This window comes from Mustelus asterias, chromosome 17, assembly GCF_964213995.1.
Source record: "Mustelus asterias chromosome 17, sMusAst1.hap1.1, whole genome shotgun sequence".
Taxonomy (NCBI): Eukaryota; Metazoa; Chordata; class Chondrichthyes; order Carcharhiniformes; family Triakidae; genus Mustelus; species Mustelus asterias.
Window position 1 is genome coordinate 30,513,821 of NC_135817.1, and position 20,990 is coordinate 30,534,810.

The window sequence follows — 20,990 nt, forward strand, 5'->3', positions numbered from 1 at the left end:
AACAATTACATGTTTGTGACATCTTTCTCCCCCCCAGAATAAATGGAAATATATGTATTCATATATAGAGGAAACAAAAGATATACACAATTTTTTGACATTACAATAACTGACGCAATGCACTTTCCTATTGTCTTCTCCCTTTTCTATTATTTCCCAATTATTTTCTATCTGGTGGATTTCCTTTTCCCAGTTTTTACAACAGTTTGCATTGATTTTAACTTTGGAGCTTCTCTGAGCTCACTATCTGTAACTTTTCCATTATTGATGCCTTCAAAGAATGTGCCAGACAAATCTAAAGCAAAATCAATTGCTGCATCTTCACCTGGAGGCATTTTCTGTCCACTTTCCAGACTTAAACCTTTTAAATTCTCCCTTTTGAGTGAGCAGGTTAACAATTGCCTCCTTCTGTGCCAACAACTCATTCCTGCTTTGGTCTGAGTCCCTTTTAGCTGACACAAATGTGTCATTAAGATGCTTTTCATGTTTTAGCAAGAATGCCTGATACTCTTGTCTGGTTTGTCCTTTGAACAGTTTCAAATCTCTCAGATTTTCCTCATTCCATTCAGATCAGGACTTATTTAATTCTTTTCAAGCTAAATTGACAGATGCAGCATTTTGAGTGTTGGTTATTTTCCTCCAACAGTTTATGCCTACCCCTCAACTCACTAATTACTTTATCAAAGTCATGGTTTGCATTAGGTCCAGTTTCCCTTAGCTTCTCATTTGCATAATTAGTGAGTTAAGGGGTAAGCTTAAAGTGTTGGAGAAAAATAGCCAAAACTCAAAACGCACTGATGGGTGCGACTACTTCTTGACAGTCAGAGCTGGTTAGTTCATGGCCAGCAGTTATTTAACCCTTTAGGTACACTTTGAGATCCCAATCCTTTCCATAGGGCATTTTGATTTGGGAAATCAACAGATCCCGTTTCTGCCTCTTTTAATTGATTTGGCATCCCCCTCACTGTCTCGGGATATGTTTGTGCATTTTCATAGAATCATACAGTGCAGAAGAGGCCCTTCGACCCATCGAGTCTGCACCGACACATGTGAAACACCTGACCTTCCATGTAATCCCACTTACCAGCACTTGGCCCATAGCCTTGAACGTTATGGCATGCCAACTGCTCATCCAGGTACTTTTTAATGGATGTGAGGCAACCCACCTCGACCACCCTCCCAGGCAATGCATTCCAGACTGTCACCATCGTCTGGGCAAAAAAGTTTTCCCTTATATCCCTCTTAACCTTCTGCTGCTCACCTTGAACTTGTGTCCTCTCGTGACTTACCCTTTAACTAAGGGGAACAGCTGCTCCATATCCACGCTGTCCATGCCCCTCAATCTTGTACACCTTGATCAGGTCACCCCTCAGTCTTCTCTGCTCCAACAAAAACAACACAAGCCTATCCAACCTCTCTTCATAACTTAAATGTTCCATCCCTGGTAGAATCCTGGTGAATCTCCTCTGCACCCCCTCCAGTGCAATCACATCCTTCCTATAATGTGGTGACCAGAACTGCACACAGTACTCCAGCTGTGGCCTCACCAAAGTTCTATACAACTCCAACATGACTTCCCTGCTTTTGTAATCTATGCCTTGATTGATAAAGGCAAGTGTCCCATATGCCTTTTTCACTCCCCTACTAACATGTCCTCCGCCTTTAGAGATCTATTGACAAACACGCCAACATCCCTTTGTTCCACAGAACATCCTTGTGTCATGCCGTTCATTGAATACGTCCTTGCCAAATTACTCCTTCCAAAGTGTATTACCTTACACTTTTCAGGGTTAAATTTCATCTGCCACTTATCTGCCCATTTGACCATCTCATTTATATCTTCTTGTAGCCCAAGACATTCAACCTCACTGTTAACCACCTAGCGAATCTTTGCGTCATCCACAAACTTACTAATCCCACCCTCCACTTAGTTTTTTAATATAACTGATGAATAATAAGCGACCCAGCACAGACCCCTGTGGTACGCCACTGGACATGGCTTCTAGTCACTAAAGCAGTCTTCTGTCATTACCCTCTGTCTCCCATAACGGAGCCAATTTTGCATCCACGTTATCAAATTATCCTGTATCCCATGTGCATTTACCTTCTTTACAAGTCTCCCATGTGGGACTTTGTCAAAGGCTTTGCTGAAATCCATATAAACTTCATCAACTGTACTACCCTCATCTACACTTTGATGTTATCTGTTTAATTTTATGGGTTCTAGCCTAGCCATTCCAACTTTCGTGGGTTGTATCCTTTACCTCCGAAGGGATCCTGAAGTCTTTTCAGCTGTCTGCAACTTTACACATTCCTGTTGCTGAAATAGTTCAGTTTGCTCAGCCTCTCTGGACTATTTCCGAGCTTCGTTTAGTAACACCTTCCAGACTGTGAGGTAATTTCCTAGCAGACGGTTGACCCCCTGCACGGGCAAGTTAGAGATTGAAACCACTGTCACCAGCCGAGTAACGAGTTCTCTCTTTAAGTGAATTTTCACCAATCGTACCTCAAAGCCCAGTCCTTTGACTATCACTTGGAATTTGTCCCGCTTCTGTGTGGGAAATTCTTAATTCTCCCTGCCAGCAGTGTCTGTCAAGAACCCATATCCTTGGAGAATGTTAATCTCCTTTCCCGCTCCTATGGAACCACAGAGGACCATTTCCCCTTTACATACAAAATTCTGATAGGTCGCTGTGCCTTCCTTTGCATTGGCACAAAGGGTTGTGATGATAGTGACCACTGAAATTGTGTTTGAATACTGCCTGTGGCTTTCTTTGCATTTGTGCGGCCTGGTTTGCCACAGGGCATTGTCCTATAACTCTGCCTTTAACATTTCTTCTTTTCAAGGTTGAGAAGGGGTTTTCACATGTTTCCCCATTCTCTTTTCCTTTCCCTCTGCCCCCCTCTTATCTTTTCCCTGCTGATACAAACTATTTGACAATGCTTCCTTGATTCAGAGGTCTGTGAGTCAATTCGTAATCCTTGATTTCACGGCAGATGTCCTTGCTGATAAAACCTTTTGTTCCTCAAGCTGCATTTTAACGTTGTAAGAAAGATAACTTTTGAACTCCTCTAAAAACACTAATTCTCTTATTCCATCACATGTAAGCTACATCAATAAAGCAAGTGCCCATTGGCGAATGCAATCTGTCACACTCTATCAAATTTCAGATACGTTTGCATGGGCAGTTTATGGGAACTCTGCAATATGTCTCTGGCATGAGTTCATAGACACTCAGGATTGAATCCATAGTTCTGTTTGTTTTCAGTGGTCATTTCAGGTGTCACTGTAGAGAACATCTCTTGGGTTTTCCTGTTAACTGACCTTGAATCATCAGTATCCATACTTCCTGGGGTCAATGTAGCTGATTGTCTACTTTACTGAAAGCAGTAAAGAAGGATTCTACATCTCCCGCTTTGACTTTGGGAACAGATTTGGAGAATTTTAAGTCTTCAGATTTTTGGTAGAGTGAGAAGGTTTCCTAATCCTCACTAATTCTGTGGTTTCAGAACAGCAGTTGATTTCTTAATATCTTCCTCTTTGTACTCCTTTGGCCAAGAGCCCTCTCTGATGTTGTTTCTCAGTATTCTTCCTGTGATTTTGCACACAAAGTGCTGTTTTCAAATAGACTTTATGCAATTCTAAAACATAAAATGGCTGAAATGTTAATTTAATTAAGTATTGTTCCACCAGGCAAAGAAGTGAATTATGTTGAGGTCCTTTGGAGTCCTTTCCCGTCATCTGTTCCTTCAGAAATAAAGGGGTTTTTCACACCTTTTAGAATTCAATGGACATCCTTGGAGGAGTCTTTTCATTTTTAATGGCTTTTCATGCCTAGCTCCAAATATAGGGGTCTGATGAGGTTTGATTAAACACCAGAAGGTGACATGTCATCTGTCCAAACTTGCATTTTGAAAAATACTTTTTAAAAACAGATTGTAAAGGTTTGAAAACAGAAATGTGTCATTAAAACAGTTATCCTTAAAATCTATAATATCATAATTACACATTTGTGACAATTGCACCCGAACTTACTCACATTAGAGTTTATGGGAACAGTAAAAACCCAACGGACACAGTTGTGCTTTGAAAGAGAAAGCGGACATAGTCACATGTTTTGTGATATCCTTCAATCACTTCTCTTTCAGGAGAATAAACAAATTCCTGTTCACTTCAATGCTCTTCACTGGACAGCTCTATTATTATTTGGATGAAAACCTAATTCTTGATTTGCCCTTCACTCCTAATTTGTAACTTTTGTCCCTTGTTGTTTGAAACCTTAGCCACAGAAAAACAATTTACTTCCACCAACTTTTTGTATTTGTCTATATTGTTACAAGACATAATGAAAATGCCTTGAAGTCTTCTCTTGTCCAAAGAAAATAAGCCCCACTTCCTTCTCATCATAGCCTAAACTTCTGATATACAATACATTTATTGTTTACCTTTGTACTCTATCATAGGTGACCAGAACTATAGACAATTCTCCAGATGGGGTCGGACTAGCCTTTATATAGTAATAAAACACCTCTTTTGATTTGTATTCTATCTCTGTTAACGTATCCCAGCATATTATTTGTTTTTGTAAAACTAGACCATTGATTTATCTCTTTCTGGATCAGCGTGCTGTATCTCTGTTCCACTTAACAAAAAGTTCCTCTTGTATATATCTCTGCATTCAATTATTTCTGAAACCTATTTGAGAGTTGCGAAGTGCAGAATCTCAATAACATACATGACTCTGTCCTGAATCTTTGGTTCATCAAAGAAACTGATTGCTTTTTCACTGCAGGGTTTGATGGGATATGTATGAGATTAGTCCACCTCTCCAGCTTCTGTGTCTAGAATCTCAAGTGTAATAGTAGAAAAAGACCAAAACCATTTCAAATATAAGCAATGCGACAATCGGAAACAGATTATAACAAAAATTTGCAGTTGTATAGTGCCTTTAATATGGAAAGCATCTCAAGGTGTTTTACATGGTGGGGGTAGGCAGGAGAAAAATGAGAGGAAACAAACAAAGGAGTCAAGGCAACAAGATGCACAAAGAGTGATAACAGTGACAACACTTCAAAACAAATACTTAATTGACTCGGAAACACTTTGGCACAACTTGATGTTGTGGAACATACTATATAAATGCAACTTCTTTCTTCAGTCAAAGGCTTGGCCAAAAAAGGTTGAGAAAAGGCAGGAAAAAACATGAAAAAGTAGATGTGTTAATAAGGTGTTCCAGAGAATAAAGTTGAGACAACTGAAAGTTCTGCTATCAGTGGTGCAGTGAAGGGATGTGCAATGCATGAAAGATCAGAGTACAAGAATATAGGACAAGACGCAATGCTGGAAAAAGTTGCAGACACAGAATGGGGTGAGGCTATTGAAAGATCCTAAATTTAGTGTGTTAGAGGAAATGGTACTAATGTGGATTGAAATGATATGTGAGCAGGACTTTGGGTGGAATTTTTTGATTTTTTTCCTAAGCATTGTTTCCTGCTGGAGAAGCGGAGGGCAGCCCACCAGCTGCCTTTTTGGGTTATCCTGCTGCATTTTTAAACACTTGGGGGAAAAGAAAGGAAGGGTGGGTCTCACAGCATCATGATGACGGGTGGGCATCTTCTGCTCCTGACAGATCAGAGTGCCCTTTAAAAAAAACAAAATATTCTTCAACGGACACGGGACCTCTTCTCTCCGCATGGACATGGGACATCCCGGAGAACAACTCTTCCTCACCCCCCATCCACCAACCTCACCCCCCCAGGCCACCCCCCACGCAGACACTGGACTTACCCACCCCCCCCCCCCGGGAAACTGCCCTGTATGGACATGTGACACCCAAATCCCAAAGCTCTCCAATGGAAGTCCCCCCACCCCAGCATTGTCAAGGTACTGCACATGCATATTGCTCTCCCCCGGCGGTTGGATTTACCCGTGTGATCCCCAGTGGGTTTTGTTCACCAGGTCCCTGTTCGTCAAAACCTGTTATAAACCCTGCCGATGTGGGGGAATGATACAGCAGGGAGACCATAAGACCATAAGACATAGGAGCAGAATTAGGCCTTTCGGCCAATGGAGTTTGCTCCACCATTCAATCATGGCTGATATTTTTCTCATCCCCATTCTCCTGCCTTTTCTCCATAGCCCCTGACCCCCTTATTAATCAAAAACCTATCTATCTCAGTCTTAAAGACACTCAATGACCTGGCCTCCACAGCCTTTTGCAGCAAAGAGTTCCACAGATTCACCACTCCCTGGCTGAAGAAATTCCTCCTAATCTCTGTTTTAAAGGATCCTCCCTTCAGCCTGAGGTTGTGCCCTCTGGTTCAAATTTTTCCTACTCGTGGAAACATCCTCTCCACGTCCATTCTATGCAGGCCTCGCAGTATCCTGTAAGTTTTAATAAGATCCACTCCTCATCCTTCTAAACTCCAACGAGTACAGACCCAGAGTCCTCAACCGTTCCTCATACAACAAGCTCTTCATTCCAGGGATCATTCTTGTGAATCTCCTCTGGACCCTTTCCAAGGCCAGCACATCCTTCCTTAGATATGGGGCCCAAAACTGCTAACAATACTCCAAATGGGATCTGACCAGAGCCTTATACAGCCTCAGAAGTACATCCCTGCCCTTGTATTCTAGCTCTCTCGACATGAATGCTAAGGGAGGTCCGCTAAGTGGATGCCAATGAATGTTAACAGCATTATAGACCTTTCATGATGGAACCCATTACATAATTCCCAGGGGCAAGGAAATCCCGCTGGTATAAAAGCCACGTTGCGACTCCCTTTGGACTCTTTGTCCCCTCAGACTCTTCCTGCCTGCTGAAAATTGGGGCAGAAAATCCCCGCCCCCGCTGTCCCCCATAATATGGGATGGAACTGGGTAGCCAAGATTTGAACTTGTTGGAGTGTCTGAAGGAATTAGTATCAGAGCCTGCAATCAGGAGGATATCATTCATGACTCTAGGCAGTCTTGATGTCAATAACATGGTGGCAGCCAGCCTGAAGGGATTTGAAAAAGAGCTTTGCAAGAGCTGGGCATTGAGCTTGCTGCATTTGGGGAACTTGGAGAGAAAGTGAGGTTAAAATAAAGCTGGTAGCTGTATAGAATGAAACGGACAAGTGAAAATGTTTAAGGACAAGAATGATAACCAAAATCTGCTAATGTTTCTAATACCTCTCCCACCCCGTGACCCAACAGATTTTGCAACAAGGACTGGGAGGTACATTTTTCCAGGCTCTGTTTTGCCTTAGGCCTTGAAGACAACAGATTGAATGATCTGTTTACTGTTTTCAATTTTCCATAATGAGCAAAGCTTCAAGAGAAAACCGCATATTTATTGATGATACATATCAACCACATATTTAGAATTGGTTACAGAATGGAGATAACCTTTCAAGAACAGAGCAATAAATTTGGAATGAAAATTCCATGTCAGTACTTGCAAAATGCAACAACTTGCTTTACTGATTGATGTAATTTTATCTAAATGAATGCACCCTACTGGCATGTATTTGTGTACTATAGTTAGCTTTGTTAATGTGCGATATGTTTTCATGTGATGATTCTGTTTGTGTAATGCCACCCTGAGGGCTTTCATGAAATGTGCTTTGAAAGCCCAACAGAGTTTACCCTGGTAATCATTTCTTAACAGTAGCTGGAATGGGAATGGGAATTTTACATTGTGATCTCTGCCGAGTTGTAAAACCTAATTGCTTCTTGAGTACAGACAAAATGGATTAAATGGGCATACACAGTGTGTAATCATATCTTGATTCTGTGAAACGAGAGTAAGCATTTTTAAAGCCAAGTCCTGTTTGCTAAATATCAACCAAAAAGACAACTGTCACTTGAACCTTATATGGTCAAATAAACAAGAATGCCCAGGAACAAATATATTTCAAAACTGCAAGTCCAAATCAATTGTGCTGATCTCCAATTTAGTATAAAGCTCACATCAGGTGTAGGCAGATCTTCTAGGGGTATTCCAGGTGGGCACAAAAAATCTGCTTCTTTTCCTGTTTCATATCTGGTGATATCACTCTAATTGTATTTTATATTTTAAGCAACGTGCTATAGTAGCCTAAGAACAATTCTACAACTTTTACTGTGCTTGTAAGCACAAAACTTCATGTGCCAAGGGCCTGGAAGTCATCAGATCTTTCAGAAAATTTGGTGAAATGGACAAAAGATCCTGCAGTACTCAATGACCTTTGCCCTCTGAGTTCCTGCTGCATGCTGTGTGTGAGGTGTTTTGTACCAGAAGTGTGAACTTGTAAACTTTTCATTTTGTCCTTTGTAAATTAGAATATCTTAAATTCACAGCCTAAAAGGTATCAGTAGGAGTCATCAATAGACATTATTTGCTGTTTTAAAGGAGGTATTAAACCATTTATAATGCTGATTAATGTCTGTGTTTGAACTTTGGACAAAGGGTTAATATACAAATATGCTAAATATTTGTTTGTTCCTGTCACCAACCATAATTGCCCTACTCTATATCTGAGATCTGAAACATACTCTGTTTTGCAAACTCCAAAATTCTATGTAATCTATTACATGAACCTTCATACTTTCAACCACAACTGCAACTACATTAAGCAGAAAACCCAAATTCAATGACTGGAATAATAGAGTTCCTGTTGTTTAGGCATGCTTTAGACAAAGCTGCTTCTAGATAATGAATAACAGCTTCTGGATAATGAATAACAAGACTGTAGCAACTTAGGGCATAACACCCAGCTAAAATCACAGCTCCAGTCTGCACACAACCTTAATGTCCAAAGCCAACCAGTTGAATAAGACACATCTCAAGTATATACTGTTTGTATTTGAATCACTTTCATGATCATATAGGAAGCTTATACAGCGTAAACATTGGTATATGTCCTACCTTAAAGAAAGTCATTGTGGATCCATCCCTGACAGCACCATATTCTATTTTGGTTTGCTTCGCCAAGTCATCAGCTGAGTCTATGGGAGAATCCATTCTTTCCACAGTCAGAAAGGCAGCCAAGTTGGCAGTGTACGATGATATTATAATTAATGTAAAAAACCACCAGATTCCGCCCACTATTCTGGTGGAAAGAGCTTTGGGCATCAGTTCTGATCCTGTCACAATGGTGGAAATAAGAAAAATTACGTTCACAAACTGAGGACAGCTGAACAAAACACCATCAAAACCATCCAACTTAGCAAAGAATTGGCATTTATTCCATTTGCAGCTCTTGTGAAATATAATGGGCAGGCAGCAGAAAACGTAAATAGCTCATTCACTCAATGTACAAGTATGATTTTTGCAATGAACACTATATAATTGAAGACAATTGAGTATTGTCAATGCACCAGTGGTACTAACATTGAGGAAGACACAATAGCAGCACAAGGCTTTAGGACATCAGACCAGTCTCAGTTCACCAGGATGATGCGAGGACTGCGCAACTTTAGTTAAGAGAATAAGCCTAGGGTACTGGGACAACTTCCAAGAGGAGATTTGATAGTATTTATCATTAGGGTGAGTCTTCTTGAGTGAATATTCCACTGGTTGGCAGTTGACATGGGCTCATTAATATAAAATTATCTCTAAGGAAGTGACGAGAGTACAAGACATATATTTACATAGAGGACAGTTGGAACATGAGATGCTTTGACACAGCCAGAGACCTTTGAATTATGAAGAGAAATTTGGGTGAGTGGATGAAGAGAAATTTGGGTGAGTGGTTGAAACAGAGAAAGGTACAGGGCTACACGGAGAGCAAAGTATTGTTTAATTTTGTATTGCACTTGAAAAGAGCCATAAACATGGTGAGGCAAATAATCTCCTTCTCCTTTTGAGCTGTAAACCTTTAGGATTCAATCATTCCAAGACATAGACAAAGCACCTGGACAAACAAAAAAATATTTTATGGGAAATGTGGACAATTGTATTAAATATAAAAAAGGATGGACAATCTTCATTCCTTTTCAGAACCATTCTCATTGGGCAACTGCTGTATAAACTATGTATTTCAAACAACATTTTGTTATTAATTCCTTTATTCTGGTTTCAAAATAATTTGTTTCTGAAATGTAACATAAAGGACAGAAACAAATTGAATTTTTAAAGGTTAAGCTAATCTGAAAAACAAATGAATGTACTCAAACATTTAGGAGGGTACCCAAATTTGGAATAGAAATTAAGAAGAAATTGGACACTTCATTCACTAAATCGAAGAGAACTGGCATGTCATTGTATCCTATCTGCGACCCAGTGGGTTGCGTTCACTTCTATTTCAAAGTAATAACTTAAGGATTGGGTCGCTTCCCAGGTCAACTGAGGTTGAGATGTAATACAATTAATTAACGAGATAATGGTAATGAGTGTCTATAGGTTGATGGTCTAGCCAGTTACCATCTACACTCAAGACGTCTGCATGTACTTACCATGTGAACCAGACAATTCTCCCTTTTTCTTTTTCTCCCTCAGTTTTCTCTCCTCTCCTGAAGGTTCTGACCCTTGCTAGGTTCCAGTTCCACAGGCAGCTGATGCCCTGGCACTTTCCCCAATGGTCATGCTTCATGGTATTGAAGCACAGAGGGCGTCACAACCGAGTTCAATCCCGATGTGTATTCCCCAACTGTGTTAACTGGATTGTGAACTGGGAACTCTGGCTGATTCTTCCATTCTCTTGATCAGGAATAATTGAGACCTATTCTAGCACTCCTGCTGCTGGCACAGCTGAGCAGACCAGAGCTTTCTGACTTGTATGGCTTGGTAGCATATCAGGAATGTCTTTACTTTGGGGAAAAGCCTTTGGGGAGAACTCATAACCAGATTACATCAGTAATTGTCAGGTGCTTTCATTTTTACAACAGGTATTATTTACACCCTCAGCCCTGAGGTCATTCTTCTACCAACATCCTCATCAAATTATCTCATTTAAGCAGAAAGACATGTTAGCGGCCAAGGTGACACAGGCAACTGAAGTCAATCCTAAGACAGAAATATTGGAGAGCTGAATAATGATTCCAGGCAGAGCCTTGCAGTCAGGAGAACCTGTTTAATTGGACTACAGTAAACTAGAGATAAATAGAGAAGTAGGTTTAATATTTGGGCTATACTTAGAAGTTACACACAACTTAACCCTGCAGTAGGAAATCTCAGAAAAATCTCCTTTTATGCTCTCAAGGTTCTATTTGCATAATGGCTTAAATTGATTGGATACACTTAGTGATCTATGAAGGATAGCTTTGAGGTAGTTTTATTGTAGCTTTAAATCTGGATTAATAAATAAATCTGGATTAATTAGCAATAATAAAAGAGAGTTTGTATGGTGCAGACATTTAGATGCAAAGGCAAGAGATTTTTTATGGTATCAAGAAATTTGATTCAGTGTCAAAGAATTGTACAGCAACAATACTTGTTAATTCACAATAGCCATGAAAGCCATGCTAAAGGGTGTTTTCAGATTTTTACAGTTGCCATTTTCTTTAAAATTACAAGCTGAACTAGTTTCAAAAAATCTCTGCTCTCGCCAAAGGAATCATAAATACAGGTTTTAAAGGTGCAGCATGTACCTGGATTTTCATAAAAACATTGCCTTTCCTACTCAATTTTGAAATCCTTTTATTTTCACCAGGCAGATTTGTTTTTAGGATAAATAATATAAAAATTATTTCCATTTGACAATTTGTCTTGGAGTGAGTCAGCAAATTTAAAATTTAGTGAGGGTCAGATCTGCTCAGTGACAGTACTTGCTGAAGTCTCTTAAGTGCCTTATGGCAGACATGACAGCCAATCCTGATCCAGACTTTGCTCATGGTCTGTAGGAAAGAGAAACTCTGATCATCACAATAAAAATCCAACATTTGCTCTCATGCAAAGACCACAGACTTTCCATACAGAAAACTCAATGTTTTTTTTTGCAATAATTAGTAGGAGTTAAGCATGATGAACTTACATCCACAAGTACCACAAGTTCGCATTGACAATTGTTTAAGAATCTCTTTAAGAAGACAAGCAGAGCCTGGTTGGGGCTGACTGTCATGTATCCAAGGTAGTGGCAACTATCAGACACGACATCCCACAGTTTGCTGTGGATGATGGTAAACTCCAGCGTGTTTGACATGCATGGCTGCTATACATTCAGTTTACCAGCCACCATGGTTGGGAAAATAAACTAGCTTTCATCGACACTCATACACATGCAACCATCACAAACACACAGATGCTATACTGTAAAACCTGATGATAACGTTCTTTTAATTCAGCCTTAACAGACCAGAAATGCCTGAAACTATAACCTGCTGTTAATTCCAGTGAGACTTAGTTTGTGGTTGCAGAAGTATTGTTCAGCGGGGGTGGAGGCTAAACTTAGCTTAATTACTTCTTAGCTGTCATTGCAAATGTATTCTGATAGCAAGAAAACAATTAAGAATACTGGAATCAGAGATAATAGCTTGCTGACAATTTGCAGCACTAACATAAGCTGTTGAGATGTTCAGTAAAATACAAGCCCAAAACATTATGTTTATTATTATTTTTGTAGTTCCACCTTACAATATCAAAAATGACCTTATTCCTGTTTTACACATTGTCTATTTGCTTGAAGTCCTGTGTATCCATTTTCACTTATAAAATCGAGATTTTATTTTATATACAGGAGTTCTGATGAAGGGTTGACATCCAAAATATTGACCCATCTTTTTCCTTCTTCAATTGCTGACGGGCTGTTCGGTATTTTTTATATATTGGATGAAGGGAGCTAAATGAGCTGAAAATTATTTGATTGCCTGTCAGAGGTCAATTTTCTCAGGTAGCCTGTCCTATCTGAGCTGAAGTGTTAAAACTCAATAGTGGTGAACTTCTGCAGGTATTTCTTCAAAATTATGACAGACAGTGGAGAGGAAGAGCCACAAAAACCTCCTAAAAATCATGGGAAACTCTGCTCTCGAGTCAGAGATTCCCATGTCATTTATGAAGAATTTGAAATATATCTACAGTTGCAGGGACTGCACGCGTTAAATAACTTTTCAACAGTAGTTGCATATCTTATGTTTGAGGGTAACTGCTATTCTCTATGTTTATAGTATATTGTAACTATGATATTTATGGTAGTTTTCAGACAGATGTTAACGAAAATATCAAATTTTGGGAAGAACTGAAATGGAGTTATTTCCTTACAGCCAAGATAGAGAAGGAAATATCCACATTTTTCATTCATATTCTTTCACAGATCATATTTGGTTGATATTTACTCAAATACATTCATAACAAAATATTTCATTTCATTTAAAATTGAACTTCTGTCCATATGAAACTTTTACCCCCACTTAAAACTTGATCTATTTGACTAAACTATATAAACAGAGGCGCAAATGTGGCATGCTCCCATCAGAAAGTTTTGAAGCATATCAATATATAATTTTCATATCAGTCACTGATGTACTCAAAATCTTTTGCGCCAAATGAAATTTGACCCTCACCAGGTTTTACAAGTACTTGAATCCTCTTTAACCTTTAATACACTAAGTCACGCATCTTCTATGTGTTGCATTTTCAGTTTTAAATCCTACCTCTCCTCAGCCAGGAATCCATTGTTATTTTTCATAGTTGTATGTATCTTTGCACCAATAAAATGTACCTATCTCAGCACTATTCACGATTATTCTTGTTAATGTCTGCCAGGTTTTACAGTATGGAGCATAGTTGCTGAGGATGGAGCTTACCAAGCACAAAGGCCCCCAGCACACTGTGGGATGTGTGTAGGAATGATGTGTGACCTATGTACCTTGTTGCATGAGAGCTCCAACTCCAAACCAGAAACTATTTAGTAAAGTAAAATTGTTTTCCACCACATCTGAGTCAGGATTGCATGGGTGGGGATTGTACCACTCGTAGGGTGTAAACCTGTGGTAGTTAATAGAAACAGTTCGTAAATATCAGATGAATACACAGTGCTCCAGCAAATACATCAAATATACAACAGTGCTTTAAAAGGCAGATCAATAAATGTTTTAGTTTTCTGTAAGCGCAACATCACTCATTATCATATATGGCAAAAATTTACAGCTGTATTTATTGTGTGGCCATGGTGGAGTGCTTAACATTTTCTACATTAGAATTGAGGTCAGGAAGTATTCCCATCAGTTTTCACCCCTAGATATTTATATTCTGCAAAAGCTGCTCCAGACTGCAGTACAACCATTAAGAGAAAGGTCACTTGTAGCACTGTTTTCAGATTCAAAGTGCTTTTTGAGAATGACATTCAGAAAGCACAGGATATTGTGAGGGATCAGTACCTATTGACTATGCAGTAGCACACTAAGGCCGCAGATGCTAACCCCCGAATACATGCTCAGAGATTACGATTAATCCATGCTCATTGCTTTTCATACAGAGAACATGCAAGCTTCGTGCTGCCTGTTAATTTAAACGAAGTAACGTGCAACCAGCACTGACAAAGAGAGGTCTCCAAGGACAGGATTTTGGAGCTGATATAGGGCCAGAAGCAAAGGCAGACAGGCAGGCATGGAATTTTCTGATGCTCCCCGCCTCGGGGTGGCGACATCCAACCATTTTCTGGAGGTTGATTGGATGCAGAACAACTGCCTGCCCATTAGTGGCTTGTAGCTCATTAACTAAATTAAGAGGCCAATTACAACCATTGATCAGAGGCTGACTGGAATTTTACATGATGTGGAGATGTCGGCGTTGGACTGGGGTAAACACAGTAAGAGTTTTAACAACACCAGGTTAAAGTCCAACAGGTTTATTTGGTAGCAAATGCCATTAGCTTTTGGAGTGCTGCTCCTTCGTCAGATGGAGTGGATATCTGCTCTTTGAGAGACTTTAACCTGGTGTTGTTAAAACTCTTAATGGAATTTTACAGTCAGCCAATGGGCACCCCATGATGTCTAGACTCTGGTAGCTGAGTGGAGATAACCTCCCGATAGCAAACCATGGACCAGTGCTCCAGCATCACTTTGAGGGCCCCCACAGTGACCATACCTACCTAGCCACAACTGTGACTGCAGGCTGCAGTAGGGAGGGGCTTGCCCTTCACAATGGCAGTCCAGTGTAGCAGTTGCCATTTCTTTTTCTCACTTTTGTCAAAGGTGCTGAGAAGGCATCTCCCTTACCTACACGACAGGCAGAAGTCCTTTCAGTGTTGGAAGGACTCCTTTTGGTCCTCCAGTTTCATGAGCCAGTTCGACAGTGATCCTGCCCTCTGACCATCAATTGGTCATTATTAAGTTGGCTGATGGTTGCCAACCCCATGCACGGTTGCACCTGAATTTGATCTCCACATTAGTGTCCTGACCCCAGGAGGTAAATCCTGTCCCAAGATTTTCCAGTTTTCCACAAGGCCATGAGGCCTTGGTGCAGGAAATGGAAAGAAGGAGAGATTCACCTAACCACAAGGGACTGGGAGGCCCTTATGTATTGTGATGAATGTTGTGAAGGCAGTTGGACAGATAACCATGGCTGTCAATGCCAGGAGATAAGCCTAAGGACCTGGATGCAGGCTTTGACAAAGGGTCGTCTGGACTCGAAACGTCAGCTCCTTTCACTCCTTACAGATGCTGCCAGACCTGCTGAGATTTTCCAGCATTTTCTCATTTGGGACCTGGAGGGAGTATTGCAAGAAATGAAAAGACCTCACTTGAGTAAGGTAAAATGCCATATCCTACTAATTACAACAGGATCCTCGCACTTTGCTCAATGCATCACACCCCCATACTCACCTGTCTACAATCTCTGTCAATCAAGACACATACCTAAAGTTCATAGCTTCACCTCACCATCACATATTTAGCATTGCTGCAAGCCAGACAACTCAAAGCTTGCACACACTGCCCATATTGAACTATGGTAGCCACATCACCCAATTTAATTGTACCACACCCACTGACACAATTCCCTTTCTGTTGCAGAACAAGATGGTACATAAATGTACAAGGTCCCTCATGGGAGGTTAGTTAGGAAGGTTCAGTCGCTAAGTATACATGGGGAGGTAGTAAATTGGATAAGACACTGGCTCAGTGGAAGAAGCCAGAGAGTGGTTGTGGAGGATTGCTTCTCTGAGTGGAGGCCTGTGACTAGTGGTGTGCCGCAGGGATCGGTGTTGGGTCCATTGTTGTTTGTCATCTATATCAATGATCTGGATGATAATGTGGTCAATTGGATCAGCAAGTTTGCTGATGATACAAAGATTGGAGGTGTAGTGGACAGTGAGGAAGGTTTTCAAAGCTTGCAGAGGGATTTGGACTAACTAGAAAAATGGGCTGTAAAATGGCAAATGGAATTTAACGCAGACAAGTGTGAGATATTGCACTTTGGAAGGACAAATCAAAGTAGAACGTACAGGGTAAATGGTAGGACTCTGAAGAGTGCAGTTGAACAGAGGGATCTGGGAATACAGGTACAGAATTCCCTAAAAGTGACGTCACAGGTGGATAGGGTCGTAAAGAGTGCCTTTGGTACATTGGCCTTTATAAATCGGAGTATCGAGTATAAAAGTTGGAGTGTTATGGTAAGGTTATATAAGGCATTGGTGAGGCCGAATTTGGAGTATTGTGTACAGTTTTGGTCACCTAGTTACAGGAAGGATGTAAATAAGATTGAAAGAGTGCAGAGAAGGTTCACAAGGATGTTGCCGGGACTTGAGAAGCTGAGTTACAGAGAGGGATTGAATAGGTTGGGACTTTATTCCCTGGCGCGTAGAAGATTGAGGGGAGATTTGATAGAGGTGTATAAGATTTTGATGGGTATAGATAGAGTGAATGCAAGCAGGCTTTTTCCGCTGAGGCTAGAGGAGAAAAAAACCAGAGGGCATGGGTTAAGGGTGAAAGGAGAAAAGTTTTAAAGGGAATATTAGGGGGGGCTTCTTCACGCAGAGAGTGGTGGGAGTGTGGAATGAGCTGCCGGATAAAGTGGTAAATGCTTTGGGGTCACTTTTAACATTTAAGAAAAACTTGGACGGGTTCATGGATGAGAGGGTTGTGGAGGGATATGGTCCAAGTGCAGGTCAGTGGGACTTGGCATAAAATGGTTCGGCACAGACAAGAAGGGCCAAAAGGCCTGTTTCTGAGCTGTAATTTTCTATGGTTCTATGGTTCTAAATGAAGACAGCAGCATCTAACTGGAGGGGGCAGGCTGTCTGCTCTTATACCCATACAGGAGAAGATGTTCACCATCTTTGGAGCAGCTTGAAGTCATGGCTGGAGGTGGTTCTGAAGCCATTGAAGGTGACATTGTGCATATTCCTAATATCCCACATTCTTCCAATTTACAAGATGACGATGGTGTGAGGACCTACCATGTATTTTCAACATTACCCTCATTGCCTTTCGCTTTTCAGGTGCTTAAGAACTACAAGCTGGCCAGGCATTGGTGGAAGGGAAGAAAGTGGACGAGCAGGTGGAGAGTGAAGAAGCAGGAACTCACTCTCACACTCAAAACCACCAGCTGATATGAATACCTTGCAAGAACATTAGAGGATTTGTTAGAGATGGGGTCTGCATGTGGTGAGATACTAAGCATGAATGGCCTGCAATCAGTAACCTTGCTTATGGCAAATAGAGAGATGCTGCAAATATTGCTTGCTCCAGTCTGAAAGGTGCAAGACACATTAAAGCTCATAGTTATGTTCACTTCCATAGCCACAGGCAATGCTATACTTCCTCTGCTCTGAGACTGCAGCTGTAGCTGCAGCACATCTTAGATTTCAGCAAGGACATCCGTGATGAAATGCAAATGTCTGACACACTAAACCTCTCTGAGATTCAGGTATGAGAATTGTTTCCTGAAAACCCTAGCCTGTTCTGCCCTTCTTCTGAGAGCACTATTCCTCCACTGTCACCTTCCAGTAGCTTGTCTAATGCCTCCTCTGTTCATTCTCCTGGTCATGCTGCAAGCTGAGGGGGATACATACAGCTGCATTCAGATCTGGCTTGAGGAGAATGCTCAAAGTTAGGATCAATTCCCACAGCACCTGCTATTCCACTCCCTATAGACTTTACCAACTTGAAACAACGCTGGAAGCTAAACATTTCTACAATTGCAGCAAGATTCAGAAAATAGGGGTGGCATGGTGGCACACAGGTTAGCACTGCTGCCTCACAACGTGAGGGACCCAGGTTCAATTCCATCTTGGATGACTGCCTGGAGTTTGCACGTTCTCCCCATGTCTGCGTGGGTTTCCTCCAGGTGCTCTGGTTTCCTCCCACAGTCCAAAGATGTGCAGGTTAGGCGGATTGGCCATACTATTGGCCATACTGGGCGGCACGGTAGCACAGTGGTTAGCACTGCTGCTTCACAGCTCCAGGGACCTGGGTTCGATTCCCGGCTTGGGTCACTGTCTGTGTGGAGTTTGCACATTCTCCTCGTGTTTGCGTGGGTTTCCTCCGGGTGCTCCGGTTTCCTCCCACAGTCCAAAGATGTGTGGGTTAGGTTGATTGACCATGCTAAAATTGCCCTTAGTGTCCTGGGATGTGTAGGTTAGAGGGATTAGTGGGTAAATATGTAGGGATATGGGGGTAGGGCCTGGGTGGGATTGTGGTCGGTGCAGACTCGATGGGCCGAATGGCCTCTTTCTGTGCTGGAGGGTTTCTAAGATTAAGTTGCCCCTTAGTATCCCAAGGTATGTGGGTTAGGGAGATTAGTGGGGTAAATGTGTGGGGTTAAGGGAATGAGGAGTGGGGGTGTGCCTTGGTAAGATGCTCTGTCACAGATACTGTCAGAGAGTCGGTGCAGTCTCGATGGGCCAAATGGCCTCCCTCTGCACTGTACGGATTCTATGATTCATATTAGCCTCTAAGTGGTTGATGATCCCTTTAATAGCATTGGTATGGGCTCCTTCTGGCTGCTGAACCCATGTTCAGCCGTGCATAATTAAGTTGAAGTGTTGGGTTCTAAGATGGCCGTGCTGACATGAAATCAATGTTACGCTCTAATTGAAATCACATTCTGCCTACTTTGCATGTTTCTCGTGGATGTTTTCTGCCTTCAGTGCAATGGTGTTTGGTGTGCTTAGATTTAAATACTGGGCACCCGCAGCAATTACCATTTTGGCGGCGAAAGGACACTAGTGACGCTAGGAAGCAAGATGCCATGGAGTTGCATTTGCAGTTTAAATGTGTAATCTCCATGGATTTAATATTTTGAAATTCCATTGCCCAGGGTAACTACTACAAAGAACGAGTACTTACCCTTACATGTTACTGGTGGTGTAATTTATTTTTCCAATTCAATTCTCTGGAAGATTGTCCTAGTCTCAAGTTTATACATCTCGAGCTACTGCACATGATCTGAAAGCGTATGGAAGGTGTTTTGCTGTTGTGTCTTTCTCTTTAAATCTCTGCTAACATGTAATATCAATCATCTATAAACAGCACTGTCATCAATCTTGACTTCTGAGAGGATGTAATGGAAAGGCATCTCTTTATCCAGTTTCAACCTTCTGCCTAGAAAGGCAGATCATCACTGGATTACAAGGAGGAACTCTACAAATTCTGTTACCTGCCAAACTCACTGACAGAGAACTGATCCATGGATCAATACCTACCTGTCGCGGTGCTCATCCCCCAGACTACCTAACTTCTTTAAAGGAGTTATTTCTTTAGAGAACTCCAAGCAATGAACTGGTATTAGATTTCTGTGATTCTAGGGATAGAGTAAATTGTACAATTGCAATCTCTAGTGACATGAACTTGACAATCTGCAGCCTATTAGTGAAGAACGACCCTAAATTGCAAACACATCTTTTAACTATGGCTCTACAGAGGAGCATGTGTGAGGTGTAAGTAGCTTTAGACATTTAAGAAGATTTGGTTCAGCAAAATCTGCATGATCCATAGCTGAACCTCAACCAGCTGGGACCCGCGAAAGCCCAACAGTTCACTTTTGACCGTCCAAAGTAGAAATACATTTGAATGTTCATTCTTTCTAATGCACTAGACACATGATTGCTAATAAGATTGGGATTGGTATTCTATTTGGTATTCTAGCAGCTTTCTGATGGGATATATTCCTCCAGAATACTTTACGAGCAGTGGTCACCGTTTAAAAATAAGTGTCACTCATTTAAAATGGAGATGAGGTGAACGTTTTTCACTCAGAGTCATGAGTCATAGGGTGGAATTTTACCAGCATGTCTGCCCGAGGTTCGTACGATCCTGCCCGGGACCAACGGAGAATGTCTTTCTCCGAGCCGAGCCTGCCTCTGGAATCGGGGCAGGCGTGCCGGAAAAAAAAAGGCCATAGAATCATAGAATCCTTAGTGCAGACAGAGTCCATACTGCCCATCGCGCCTGCACTGACAACAATCACACCCAGGCCCTATCCCCGTAAACCCACGTAATCTCCCTGAGATTAGCATGGCTAATTTATCATGGCTAATCTCCCTAACCCACACATTTTTGGACACTATGAGATAATTTAGCATGGCCAATCAACCTAACCTGCACATTTTAGGGCTGTGGGAGGAAACTGGAGCACCTGGAGGAAACCCACACAGACATGGAAAGAATATGCAAACTCCACACAGATAGTGACCCGAGGCCAGAATTGAACTCAGGTCCCTGGCACTGTGAGGCAGCAGTGCTAACCACTGTGCCACTCTTTGAACTCTCTTCTTGAAAAGGTTGTGGAATCAGAGTCTTTGAATAATTTTAAGGCAAAGGTGCACAGATTCTTGATAAGTAAGGGGGTGATAGGTTATTGGGGGTAGGCAGGATGCAGATCTGAAGTTACTATCAGATCAGTCATGATCTTATTAAATGGTGGAGCAGGTTCAAGGGGCTGAATGGCCTGCTCCTTGTTCATTTGTAATATTTGATACACTCTGAGAATGTGTTCACAGTATCCTCATTAAACTAAGAAAAATGCCATCTGCTGTATTTGTGTATGAGAAGCTTATGTAAGTATCTTTTTTCCAAGAGGCAAATAGTATTCCATATTTCCATGTTCTTCTGCACAACTGCTCAATAGCAAAATTTGGCTATGTTTTTT

The 20,990-nt window shown here is 41.3% G+C and overlaps 1 protein-coding gene across 1 annotated transcript in view; it reads right to left on the minus strand.

Annotated features, from left to right (window-relative positions):
• LOC144506409 (glutamate receptor ionotropic, kainate 1-like) overlaps window positions 1–20,990 on the minus strand; it is a 367,974-nt gene that overhangs the window by 44,258 nt on the left and 302,726 nt on the right. Inside the window, exons 12-13 of the mRNA XM_078232482.1 lie at window positions 13,768–13,886; window positions 8,892–9,109 (exon numbers count right to left, since the gene is read on the minus strand). Coding sequence (XP_078088608.1) covers window positions 8,892–9,109; window positions 13,768–13,886 — 337 coding nt within the window. The remainder of the gene's footprint in view (window positions 1–8,891; window positions 9,110–13,767; window positions 13,887–20,990) is intronic.